Below are 13,617 nucleotides of genomic sequence, written 5' to 3'. Positions count from 1 at the left end.
TGCATAATGCAAAGCCAGCCTCTCTATTGAATTATCGATAAAACGGAGGGTAGCGTGAGTCACCCTCTGGGGAAGGGGTGCAAGGTTGATAATTCGTAGGAGGATGGCTATTGGATTATGGGAATTAGGAGAATACACGCGGAGGGGTTACTTTCTGACTGTCGGTGGTTTTCGCAGGGGCAACAAAGTGTAACGTTCGGAAGGAATACCGTGCCGAGTGCTGGTACATATATATATATATATATAGTATATACGTATAGCCAGTAGCCTTACGATGAAACGTGGTATCGCGGATAGCGCTGAGAGCGCGGCGCCGTTTGCGGGTGTGCCGCCTCCTGAAGGGGCGTTGTTTTGGGGCTTGCCGGGCTTGGCGGGCTTGCGGGGGGGGGGGGGGGGGCAAAAGGCTGTTTGCGGCTGGATGCGGTAAGCGGCAATGAATTAATCGCCGTGAACATTGCAAGCTCGGTCCAGCCCCGACCGAAATCCCAGGCCGCTTTTACCCCCACTCCGAACCGTAAACCACCCTTAAAACCCTAAAGCCTTAATGCCGGCGACCGCAACTCGAACCTCCCCCCCCCTCCCCCTCCTCCTCCTCTTTACGCTACCTGCCCTTCGCCAAACTTCCCAAGGGAAACCCTCGACGCGTCTGCTATCGTATCCATAAGCATATATATATATATGCGAGACTCCTTATATATATATATATATATAGTCCTTTGATTATTCTGCGAGAATCGATCTTTAGATCGATCCAATATTTCAATAGTGTTGTATATATATATACACACAGTAAAGGATGTGCAGAGTTTCGTGTTTTTCTGCTCCCAAGCAGCGCGCGACGACTCCTCGTCGATGGTTCGCGTATAGAAAAGTTACTCGCTCTCCCTCGCAACCGGAAGTCGAGCTGTGTTTTCGCGACATCGCGCGCAGGCGCAAAATGCGCACCGGCCGCTTCGAAAGTTTTCGTCGGCTCTCGCTGCGAGCAGCAAAACATTCGTCCAACTAGTTTTCTGTTTTGCCGGAACTACTTTTCCACGACGCAAGCTTCTTGCTGCGAAAAACTTATCGCGATTCCGTTTTAAGAATCCGGAAACGCTTTTCAGGAGGCACTCCAGTGTCTAACGCGAGCATGTCGCTTCTCGCTTGGCGAGCTAACAAAAATCTCCTTCGACTGACAAAATCTATATTCCTCTCGCCGCCCTAGTTTAACCTTTATACTACTGAAAAATTTTCTACCGTCGTCGACTTCTCAGACTGCTGTATATATATATATATATATATATATATATAGCTATTATAATAGTGAGACAATATTCGAGTAAGTTTTAGCAATGTTGCTACGATTATTTGGATTGGACGATCGAGCAAATACATTCGGAAAAAATGTTTTCTTTATTACCTCGTGCGTGTGTGTATGTGTCGACCCATTTAGGTACGTGGATCGACTACTTATTCTAGAAGGCCTTGCCAGGGCCCAAGTTAATGCATGCAGCTTGGGCTTGCATATCTGCTATCTCCTATCAACTATCTACTCCACTTGCATACTGGATTTAGAAAGCTCGACTTACGACTGGGATCGAGGTTAAACACTTATTTCTAGAGTCGCTTCCTGCCGGCCGAGGCCTCCCATGGCCGGCCTACATCTCCCAACGCTTCGAGAAACTTTCGACGTCCACCAAAAGCATTCAACTAAATTATCCCCGAGAACCAACAGTCATTATTATCCCCCCTCCCAGACTCTGCACACATCATTTTTATCATCCAAGATTTTCGATAGTACTATATTTATAATCTCACCTATACAATATATATACATATATATACAAGGTACAGTGAGAAGCACGCATAGATTAGACTGAATAATTTAGCCACCAACACACCGTAAATGCATTGTTTAAACAAGGTTAAAAATTAGAGTGCATGAAAAGATTTGATTGGTTTTGTGCGAGAAGTTATACACTCCCGTGTGTGTATGTGTGTTACCGATCCTAAGCTAGGAAGTTTGGGAATGGCACCATGGCAGATTGAGCTTTACATTATTCGAGACGAAACGAGGCCAGTTCGAGACTCGCAAACCCGTTCGGTCGAATTGGCTGGGCTTTGGGGCGCCACAGCTAAGCAAGAAGCCGTCGTTTCCTCGATAGAGCCCGGGCTTCCAACAGCAACTTGCGCAAATACCTCAGTAAAATGTTTAATTAACCCAAAACCTATTTGCCCGATCACCATTGTTAACGCGTAAGACTTCTATTATTACACACCGGGTCAGCAGGATTGTTCCCTGCTAAAACTATTGTATACCAAAGAATCGATGGAAAAACAACGAAAGGGGATTGAACAAAGCGTTACGCTGCATATTTACGACGACCGAAGAATTTTATAGCGCCGTCTGACGCAATACGGACCTTTTCCACTTGCGCGTATACTGGAAAAATCCCAAAAACCTACAATAATTCTCCAATGAGTTATCACTTTCGATCTGGAAGCGTGTTGTTTGCTTTACGACGGTGACGCGGCGTTGCTCGGTTAATTTTCTTTATGGTCCCTTCGATCGTTACGGAGGGGAAAAATAACTTTAAACTCCTTGGCGGGATTTTAATGCGAAATTTTCAGTCGCATCCCTGGCAATTTTAAATTTTATGGACGCACTTTTTATTTCGCATTGAAAGAGAGACACGATAGTTTTTTGATTAAATAATAACGGTACTCGGTGCTCCGCTGCTGGAGGAGCAAAAGTGGAGAACCACCGAGACAGGACGAGGAAGAAGCGTCTGGGAAAGGAAGTTGCAGGGACGACGAGAGCGATGGCAATGGATAAATAGAGGTAGCCTTAATTAAATAAAACAAACAAGTAATTAGGATGAAAAATTGAGAGAGGAGCATCGCAGAGGGGAAATTGGTGCAGGTATAAGTGTTGTATATATAAGAAATCTGGTGACTTTCCAGAGGGTGGGGGTTAAAGTTGAGGGAGGGGGGGGGGGAAGTCGTTGATGGTGGATGAGTGGATTGTTGGTGTACGTGTGTTTGTGTCTCGGTAGCTCGGAGGCAAACAGCTCGAGGCGCGCTCCCGTTCAAAAGTTTAGCCGGTGAAAAAACTTGATGGAGACAAATAGGGGAAAACTCGACGGTGTCCGGGTATCTGCAGGCGATCCGGGCTCTGGAGGTCCGCAAACAAATCGCCACGAGTACCCATAGCTCTACCTAGTTACACGCGCGTACCAATGCGGTAATTCCATGCAATAATGAACTTCCGACTTGCCTCTGCCGCTCCGCTATTCGCAAAAAAATAATTGCTTGTCCTACCCCCCCCCCCCCCTTTAATTGCCAGGACTCCAGTAATTTCCCATGTCTGCAAAGCTCTAAGAAACACAATACCCCGAGACTCTGACTGCGTACAACGAAACTTTTTATCACTCCCCGACCAATTGCACCCACCCCCCTCGTTACAATTTACACCCCCCCCCCCTCCCCTTATCCTCTTTCCTCTTTATCGCGAAAGAAAAACAATCCCCCGCGAAGCGCAAGCGCCTCGTCGCCGATAAATTTGCAATGACGAATAAAGTGACTGGCGCGATAATGATTCGACTGATCCAGCAGTATTTGAACGGGAAATCCCCGGCTGTGCCGCTGCGAAGTTTTAATTTGTTGCCGAATAATCGCGTGGCAAATGTAAATTTACCCAACGAGAATAAAGCGAATCTATTGATTTATGGATATATCGGGATAAGAGTGCTTCGCGATAAATGATTCTTTTTTGCCGCGATTTTTTAGACAATTTTAGCGGGCGATGTACCGCATTGATTCGTTTTATTCGTATAAACCGAACGAATTGCAGAAACTGCGGAACAGAGAGTCCCATTTTATATGTAAATTAGACCGATGGTTTTGTGAGCCAATTTGGGCTAATTTAGGTGATCGCGCGATCAAATTGCCAGGCCGAACTGCTAATTGTGTAAATCCTGACTCGTTAATTATACAGACTCAAATATACACGCTCCTATTACATATATTTATTAATGCTCAACCATCGCAATCGTCCTGTCGCCCCATCGCTCGACTCGTTCCACTTTTTTCCCCCTCAAACCGAGTTTCCACAAGAATAAAAATCAATGCTCTATATATACGTGTGTATAGATGAGAGAGATAGAGAGAGAGAGAGAGAGAGCAGCGTTGCACTTTGAAACTTTCCGTACGTGAATCTGTTTACGGGATTTCCCCTCGCGAAGCATTAGTACTCGTTAACTTTTCAGTTTGTATGCAGCTCCTGTGTATTTATATATGCGACAGCCACTGTCACTATTTGGCAGCGAAAATTCTTCAGCAAAGAATACATCACGTTTCAACCTTAGTTTTGGATTCCTTTGTACGTGTTTATGAATGCCGTGTTTCTGTAATTCCCGGAATTTCCATTCTCTGACGTCCCACTACAATTTACGCGCAAAGTTACGCGATGTGTGCAACATTGCAGACTTTTTAGGAACCGGAATTTTTAATTCACACACACACACGTTAGAATGCAGTGAGAAAGCTCCTGGTAATTTCGATAATAAATACATCAATTCGTGTACTCGGAATATTGCAAATAGTTAACAACAGTTTATGCGAGAATTAAGCGATAAAATAAATAACACTTTTTATACGTTCCTCGTGTTAAATTATTTGCAGAATGACTATATATATATATATATATATATATATATATATATGTTTACACAGTGTAACGATGCCACGATTAATTATGCGCTAGTAACGTTGTAATTATTTACCGAAAATATTGTAACGCTTTGTTACAATGTAATATATATTTCACTTTAAATAAAGTTGGAATAATTTTCCTATCACGTCTTAGAATACACATCGTAGCAAAATTTATTTGTCAGTTTTTCTTGTTGAGATTTCGATGTGTGAAGTAGAGTGAAACGTCCGTAATATTACATGACTTTTAAGAAAGACAGACGACTTCGAGGAAAGAGTATCTCGAAACACGTTTGGATAAGTTACAGGAAGATCCGAGAGAGATGGAAAGGAAAAGTTTTGAGATAGCCAGTTGTCTCTCGTCCTTTGCAACGTACGTTTTGAGATTTCCACGAAAGAGCTTCCTTCAAGACCTGGAAAGATCGTTATAGCGAAAATAATAATCCGATGAAAATGTCAATCTACGATAAAAAGTTGTCGTCCTCCATGCAGCAACGATGGCACATTTTATCAATAGACTCTAAATTCAAAATTACTTTACCCGACATTCGCGAATGGCCAAACACTTTCTCATTTCGATGCTTCCATTTATATATATATATATAAACACATATATATGTTTTATCGAGTTATTTGATGATTCTCTTGCTTTCAATTCGATCGTAAACTTTTAACACCACTTAAATCTCTCTTTTACCGTGACCTGTATTTTTGCCTCTTTATTTTTCATAGATCGCTCCATTTTTTCCCAGGCCAGGCTCCATTGTAACAGATTTCTTCTGGCATTTTTCAGCGGGAGTAAAAGAAAAAAGAGGGAAAAAAAGGAAAGAGAGAGGGGGGGGGGTGGGAGGAGCGGAGAAAAGGTACATTCAGCTGTTCGTTTCTCCGCGAGAGTCGCGAAATTGAGAGGAATCCGAAGTACATTTTCACAGACGATAAACTTGCCGTGAATTTATTTGCGATTCTCAACGCTCCTGTACGCTCCATTAAATATTCTCAACTCCAACTATTCCACGACGCCGTGCATCTCAGTGATAAGCCAGAAACTACATTCCGCCTTCGTTAAAAAGTACAAATAGTATCTATATACGTATAGCGTTCCGTCCAACTGGAAATATAAATAATTCGCGGTCCGCCAGCGGAATATAAAATACACCGCCAGCCCATCCAATACCTTCTCTAAATCCAAACCGGAAAACGTAAATCTCAAATAAAACTTTGGACCTCGAAAAAATTGCATAAAGCTAAAATAATGGTAACGGTTATATCTCTCGCGAAATTTATACATTTTATTCCCGCAAAATTCAATCTGTCAGTGCGCCTGGAAGATGATGAATTTCCCAGATTTCCACTATAAATGCCATATTCATTTTCCGCGAGGAAGGAAACGATAGGGAAATTCGGGATTTCGAAAAATAAACATCGAACGATGAAACCGTGGCGAAAGGTCGACCCACGACTTACCTGTACCTCTCCACAGTAGAATCGCCAACGATAACGATCGATCGTAAAGATTCGTCGAGATAATTTTTCATGGCAGAATTTTAAGCAACGAGGAATCTTCTGGAAATGTTTTTCGCCATTATTTTTCCTCCAGGTTAAATTTGCAGGTGTTTTTGGATGGAAAATAACGAGGGGGGTGACACGAGAGCATGAGACAATATTCGAGCGAGTTGCTGTCATTATAATGTGTATTTACATAGCCGCGCAAATGCAACTACGAGGTAGAGCAGCAGCGGGGAACACAACGCACACACACCAACAACCATGCAGCCTGGCTTTGTACAGTGCTAACTATTATAATTATCTCCAGACTACTGTCATTTCGACCTTGCATTACTCGCGCTCTGGGAGAGATTCACCCACACACACACACGAGCGCCATTTTTTCCCATCATTCGATCATCCCTTCGGGGTTAAACCTAAAAGCCGAGCCCTTCGTCCCTTTGTCGTCGGAGAATTCCTCGACGATCGAGCCAGTAGTCGAAACGTCGCACTCTGAATGATATAAATCTGTAGAGCTGCGTGGTTAAAAAATAAAATTTCATCCTTCGAGCCAAAAGCTTCTTTGGAAAACCTGGAGTTTTCGTTTTTTCATATTTCGCTATATAGACGCTCTCGAGGTAAGCATCGGAAAAAAGTTGTTTGAAAACTACCCTAGAATTCGCGGTAAGAGCGCTATATATAAATATATATATATATATATAGAGTATATACAGTAGAAACGTTGCATCGGCTGGAAGTTTGAGCCAACTTTCGACAAAGTTGGCCGCGATATAAATTAACGAAAGAGTGAATCCTCTCCCTTTACTGATCCAGATTGAGTGGTGAACCACCGAGAGTACATTTGACCCGAGCTAATTTGTAATGCATAATTAATTAGATGCAAAAGTGGAGAATGCTATTATGCGACTTGCCAATCAGCATAATTAATTATACCTCTAAATGTTTTATGCAACAAAATAGCATAGATATTATTTCTGCTCGTAACGAAAGCTCTCGCGAATAGAATTACTCTGTCAGTGGCGGGAAACTCTTTAACTAGTCAAATCATTTTATTCCATGCAATAAATACAGTTCCCCGAAACATTATTTTAATCCAGGAGTAAAAATAATTTTGCTTCTTTCTCGTTAAACACACACACACACACATATATATACACATAGTAGACTAAAGATTATTAGTTTTGTAAAATATTCGAGTGGTTCCGATGGCTCCGCGATACAAACGAGTAGACTGATTGCGGATTCTCGGCAGCTCCCGCAACTCTAAGTATAAGACCGCGTGCAGAACTTAAGTAAGTATATACGCATGCACACACATTTAGTTTCGGCACGTGTCTCGGGCAACTTTGAGCGCAACGCGTGCACTTTGAAAGATACGTACATATATATATATATGAGATAGGATGTAGGAAGATCGATATTAATTCGAGAGCTAAAATAGCTTGATAAGGGGGGGGGGGGAGGGGTAGAAATAAAGATTTCGAAAATATTTGCACGGGAAGGGGAGTCGCGTATGCGATGGTGAAATATCTCGAAGGTATTTGGCAGGAATACACTAGCGGTGTAAGGTACACACAGCTGTACGTATAAGACGGAGGGGGTGGGGGTGGGGAGGAGACAGACAGACAGACGCACACACACGTACAGTTGGATAACTGTATAGTAACGTCCCGAAGTAATGCGGTGGCGTGCGCGGCACAGCAATTCGAACTCAAAAGCTTCGCAACATCTTCAATATAAGTTAGACAACTGTACTTAGGATAGCGTCGTAACCAGAGCCGCATACGAAACAGTCCTCGAATAGTTACGGAATTCTCCCTTATTGCGAATAGTAGATAGCTCCGTTCGTTCTCGCGCGATCCCATCAGCGAAACGTCCAAATTAAGTCTTCGATTAGCTCAGGCAGCGACGTACGTCGCGGAGCGGAAGTATTTTTTCTTTCCTCGAGTTTTCGCTCGGGCGTTTCCGGTCGACGAGGAGAGGACCAACCACAGATGATGTGGGTAAACGGTGCTGCGAGGAGCTGGAAAAATAGGAGAAACGATCGTCGATTGGATATGGAGGTGACTGTATAGCGAACGGGGGTTCCTTGAACTCTTCGGGGGTGGGGGGTGCGGGAAAGACGAAGAAGGCGTGGAATGGTTTAGGAATTCGGGGTGAGTCTTGCTTAAGCCAATATCGTAAGTCGTGTGGCAGATCGTTGCCGAAGATGGGATTGAAAAATAGGGCTGGAAAGGGATGATGGGGAGGGGGGAGGTTACAGGGTATAGCGTATACCAGTCCCTCGCTATTTGCTTCCTTGATAGTGGAGGGAGGGGGGGGGGTGGCTTAGTTCTAATTCCACGCTCGTAAAGAAAAATCCGAGCGAACCCCGTTGCTTTACAGTGTCACGGAATTCGGAGGGCACTTCTGGCCCTACCGTGCCAATTCGTGCCTCGTAAAACGCAGGCGAGGCGTCCTCGAGGGTCCTTGCGACACACACGTACTCGCACACCGATGCACCTCGCATGTACAGCTGTGAATATTACATTTATACCAATACTCGGAAGAACGCGTACATGGGAGCTGTTACGTGTATCTGTTGCATTGATATATCGTGTGTGTGTGTGTGTGAAAGAGAGAAGAGGACACACACACATAGAGGAGGAAACGCCAGAGATAGCCCTACGTACGCGAGCAGCGACGCACAAACGTGGAAATTGTTAAATTTACATCTATGCAAACGACAAGTTTTGCTCATACGTATCCACGTTCCGTACAGCGTCCCTCTGTATTTCACCGTGACATTCTCCGAAAGAGGAGCGCACAAATCTACGTGAAAATTGCTAAATCTACATTTACGTGACCGTATACACACGTGGAGGAGAAGAGCGCGCGGCGTCATTTACAATGATACACGTTTCATGGTTGTGGATGAAAAAGAAACACGGATGAAAGGATCGTGAACACGGACGCTGCTTCGCAAGACGACGACGCCGGAGACGTAGATTTGGCGAGCGCGGAGGAATAACTGTTCTGCAGGGATGCTGTCGCTGGCCATTTCTATTCCAGCGTCTCGGCTACGTCCGCGATTTTAAATTCTACGGAAAACTCTTCATCTACGACGGAAAGTCCATATCTTCGTGGCAATAACGCGTGCGTAGTCCAGATGCATACGATTAAGGCTGACGTTATCTTGAGACGTTGATAAAGTCAATCAGGAGTATCGTAAATGTTAAGTTGGTCATAAATAAGCGAGAGGTCGATGCTGATATGGGTCAGTTCGTAAGGATGTATCGTGGAACACGAGTGGCACTCGGTCTTCTGCTTCTCGCAGTCTTCGTCGAATGGGTCGACGCTGGGAGAATTTTGGTGGTCGTCGCGTCGGCCGCTTACAGTCATCAGTACGGAGTCGAGACGCTGTGGGCGGCCTTGAGCCGTCGAGGTCATCGAGTCGTCTCGATCACGACCGATCCCATGAACGACTCCTCTCTGGTGAACCTCACCGAGATCGATATACACGAGAGCTACAAGTTCATGAATAACACGGATTTCGTGAAATTCCGGGAGAGCATAACTTGGATCGATGTCATGTACGAAACCTTTTGGGACAAGTACCTCGAGATAACAAAGTTCATTTTCGAGCGTCCTCAGGTGCAGGAAATGATCAAACCTAACAGTAACGTCACTTTTGATCTCATCATCACGGAAGCTCTTATATCCTTCGGAATTTATGGCCTGGCCCATAGGTTCGATGCACCGATCATCGGTGAGGTTTTGCCATTATATATTGTATAAAATTTTATTTTGCTTCTTTTTTTTGTTTGTTTTTTTTTTTTTTCAATAATTTTCTTCTGTTTTCTCTTTCAGGAGTCTCGACCTTGGGCTATTGGAACTTCAACTACTACTACTGGGGCAGTTCTGTATTACCTTCCCATCCCTCGTCCTTCGAAATGGGAGATTGCACAGGCTTCGATCTACCATTTTGGCAAAGATTGCAAAATTTCATCAGACTATGGTCGTTCATATATTACACGTCGGAGCATATATACCCGAAGCATCAAAAACTGGCCGAAGAGTTTCTCGGTCCGGGTGTACCTGATTTGAGAGACCTTGAGAGAAATCTCAGTATAGTGCTCAACGTTGAGGATAATTTTGCCTCGTTCGTCAGACCAATACCAGCGAAAGAGATAAGAATAGGTCCTTTGCATATTCGTCATAATTGGCTCAAGCCTCTGCCCGATGTAAGTATCCTGCACCTATTCTTCCTTTTCTCCATCGATTTGCATAAACTGTATACTTATTTATGAAACATTCAGGACTTGAGATGCTTTTTGGACGAATCCACGAGTGGTTTTATTTATATAAGCTTCGGTACGAGCTCAAAAATTGAATCATTCGGAGAAGAGGCAAGGCAGGCACTTGTCAACGTAATAGAAAAACTGCCTTACCGAATCGTGCTGAAGTTGCAAGTGAAAACGTTGCTAAACCGGATACCGAAAAATGTTTTTGTCTCAAAGTGGTTTCCACAACAGACTTTGCTAGGTAAGCTCATTTCCCAAGGAAAACCTAACACTCTCCACACTAACGATGAAAGTCCATCGAAATTCCATGATTCTAATAAAGTTTGGAAAATCTGCATAATTAATGAGATTGATCGAAACAATATTCGAATTTGTGAAATAGATCACCCGAACGTAAAGCTGTTCATATACCAAGGAGGTCAGCAAAGCACGAGTGAGACTCTGCATTACGGCGTGCCAGTGATCGGTATTCCCATTCTAGCGGATCAGGATCGAAACGTCAAAAGACTCGTAAACTTGGGCATGGGAAGGCACATCCGATATTCCGATCTGACCTTCGAGACACTGAACGAGAGCATTTTTCACGTCTGGCACGACGAGAGGTAAATTTTGCGAGGGGATTGATTTAGCGGTTGTTGGATGCACTTGCAATTTGCTTTTGTTTAATTAAAGGTACGCGAAGCGAGCTAAGGAAATGCGAAAATTGATGAGGGATAAGCCGTTCAATGGCACGAACCTCGCTATCAGATGGATAGAACATGTAATGCGATACAAAGGGGCGCCATTTCTCCAAAGTAGCCTGAGCTACGAACCATGGTATCAACGGAACGATATTGACGTGGTAGCCTTCATTTCCGTCTCTCTGCTGGTTCTCGCATCTTCGATACTACTGATAACGCGCAAAATTATTCTCCATGTGAGAAAGTCCAAACCGTGGAGAAAAGAGAAATTCGCGTGATTCCGTACTTCGAGTATATCCGCGTGTGTACACGGCGTGCACGAAGCAAAGAAAATGCTGTAAATTCCATATTTTCGTCACGGATCAAATTTTCAAACGACATATATATATATGCATCACCTTTGAAAGGTAGTTTGGTTCATTTTACAAGGACGGGATAAGAGGCTTTCATTACGGTTACGAGTTTTCCCACAGGACTGCCATGCCGGGATAAGAGCAGAGGTGCAAAATGCAAAATGGGCCATTTTATCAAAAGCAAAACTCGTCCGTAGACTGAAATTTGTCCAACGTAGCGGAAGCTCCGGATTACCGGGCTCTCCCCCCCCCCCCTCCCCCTCTTCCACCATGGCACAACTTCAGATCTGCCCTGCCCGTCGTCTCCTTACCTCACCGCTACACTCCTTCGCGAGCGAGAAAGGCTAACAAAGTGTTAAAGTTTTAATCTGGCCTCGTGGAAGTCCGAACACGCGAAGACAAAAAAAGGAGAACGAGAATGGATGCTGGTCAGGACTAGGAAGATCCGACGAGGTGCTCGGAGGGGCGGAATAGAAACGAGAAAATTCTTCGGGAGCGTTTCGGCCAACCGGATCCTTGAAACTGCGAGTATATCGGAAGATCAGGAGCTGCACACCTAGCTTTAATTGAAAAATCTATACTCTTCCCAAACCTTTCTATATATATATAACACACCCTGGCAAATAATAGTCACTGATGAGCAAACTGTGAAATTTCAACGGTAATTTAGTGTACAGGCCGACGAAGGGAAGGGATGGGAGAGGGATGATGTCGGCCGGTGCAGAATTAAGGAGAGACTGCAGGGTGTGCAGAAAAGTCTTTGTAATCGTAGTTTTCCACTCTTTCTACTTTTTTTTCATTCTCCAGAAGAGCGAGGATAGGGCTGGCTCCTAGATTCGCAGCGGAGGAAGCGGGTTTCGTGGGAAGAGGGAGAAAAGGAAGGGGGTGGGGGGTGGGGGTTGCCCGGATAATGGTAAAGGTAGATGGGTCGCTGCAAGGGTGTGCTTGAACAGGGATTTACGGAATTTATCACTTGAATTCCCTGTAAAGGATTAGCAGACATTCCCTCGCTCGGAGACGTGTCGGTTCGTGGATGGGGCTCCTGGGGGTGGTGGAGAATGGTGGGTGCCAGCAGGAGGGAGCGAGGGTGGAAGGATCTGGCCTGCAGTGGGTTACGGAAGCTACGGGGTCGTCGTCGATGACGATGCGCCGTACCTTCGACCAACACTTCGCTATGGTTCCTTTCGGACTGCACACACGCGTTCTCCAAATCGAACAGGCCACCTCGAAGAGGATTTATTAGAGCTCGTTATGCTCCAGCTTCGGGGAACTGTATCCCCCTCCTGTGGACCATCCTTGGTGATCTACGAGCTGTGGCGGATCATAGGGACGATCAGGGTAGATTAAACTTTCTTCAGCATGTGTACTTGTTCTCTCGTTGGTCAAATTATTCGTATATATATATATATATATATATATATGTTTTATGTGTGCACCATGCACGCACCCCAAGAACCTTCGTCGTATAATAAGAAAAGACTGAGAGATGGTAATTGCGAGCAAAGCTTGGTGAATAGTTGCGAAAGTGGTTTTCGCAATTAACGATATTTGCAAAAGGAAAATCTCCATTCATCCAAGGCTATAATTCAACGCGTTGTATTAATCCATGTAAAATATCGTAGCTATATTGCGCAGCGAATGGGCAAATACCCGTAGAATATTTTCCGTATTGAAATGATGAGTGTCGGGTGTGCAAATGGGGACTGTAAATCTGATTAACTTCCAATTAAAAATGTTAAAATAAGTTTCAATTAGCAAGCTCCTTTAAGGAAAGTCGTTGTGCTTAATTTCCGTGGAGAAAACTGGAAAAGCTCCTTACGGACAAGCTCCACCTGGCTGGAATGTTAGCCGAAGAAAATTATCTGAAATTTGTGATTTTTTTGACGTTTCTAATTATCTTTTAATTAATTAATTCCTGTGTGGACTTTCGACTTATCGAAGTCGATGTTCGTTGTCAAATAATAAAGAAGTTGTTATAGAGGGAAGAGGGTGGGTACGTGTCGCTAATTGGGGGAGGAAATGCACGTGTGTGTGCATATATGTGTGAAGCAGTGCATATATATAGCGAAAGGGATTTGAACCATAGCGTCTTATCAGTGAATC

The 13,617-nt window shown here is 44.1% G+C and overlaps 1 protein-coding gene across 1 annotated transcript; it reads left to right on the top strand.

Moving 5' to 3' along the window:
* Positions 1 to 9,515: 9,515 nt before the first annotated feature.
* Positions 9,516 to 12,211, top strand: LOC136784702 (UDP-glycosyltransferase UGT5-like). Its single transcript, XM_066745558.1, has 5 exons — positions 9,516 to 9,946; positions 10,048 to 10,421; positions 10,497 to 10,722; positions 10,864 to 11,083; positions 11,154 to 12,211. The coding sequence occupies exons 1-5, from the start codon at positions 9,655 to 9,657 to the stop codon at positions 11,437 to 11,439; spliced, it is 1,398 nt and encodes a 465-aa protein (XP_066601655.1). The 5' UTR covers positions 9,516 to 9,654; the 3' UTR covers positions 11,440 to 12,211.
* The last annotated feature ends 1,406 nt before the right edge of the window (positions 12,212 to 13,617 follow it).

Source organism: Prorops nasuta, unplaced genomic scaffold (assembly GCF_024137725.1).
Source record: "Prorops nasuta isolate Cenicafe-Biocafe unplaced genomic scaffold, Cenicafe_Pnas_1.2 PNAS00065, whole genome shotgun sequence".
Taxonomy (NCBI): Eukaryota; Metazoa; Arthropoda; class Insecta; order Hymenoptera; family Bethylidae; genus Prorops; species Prorops nasuta.
This window is presented reverse-complemented; position numbering and strand designations above follow the sequence as displayed.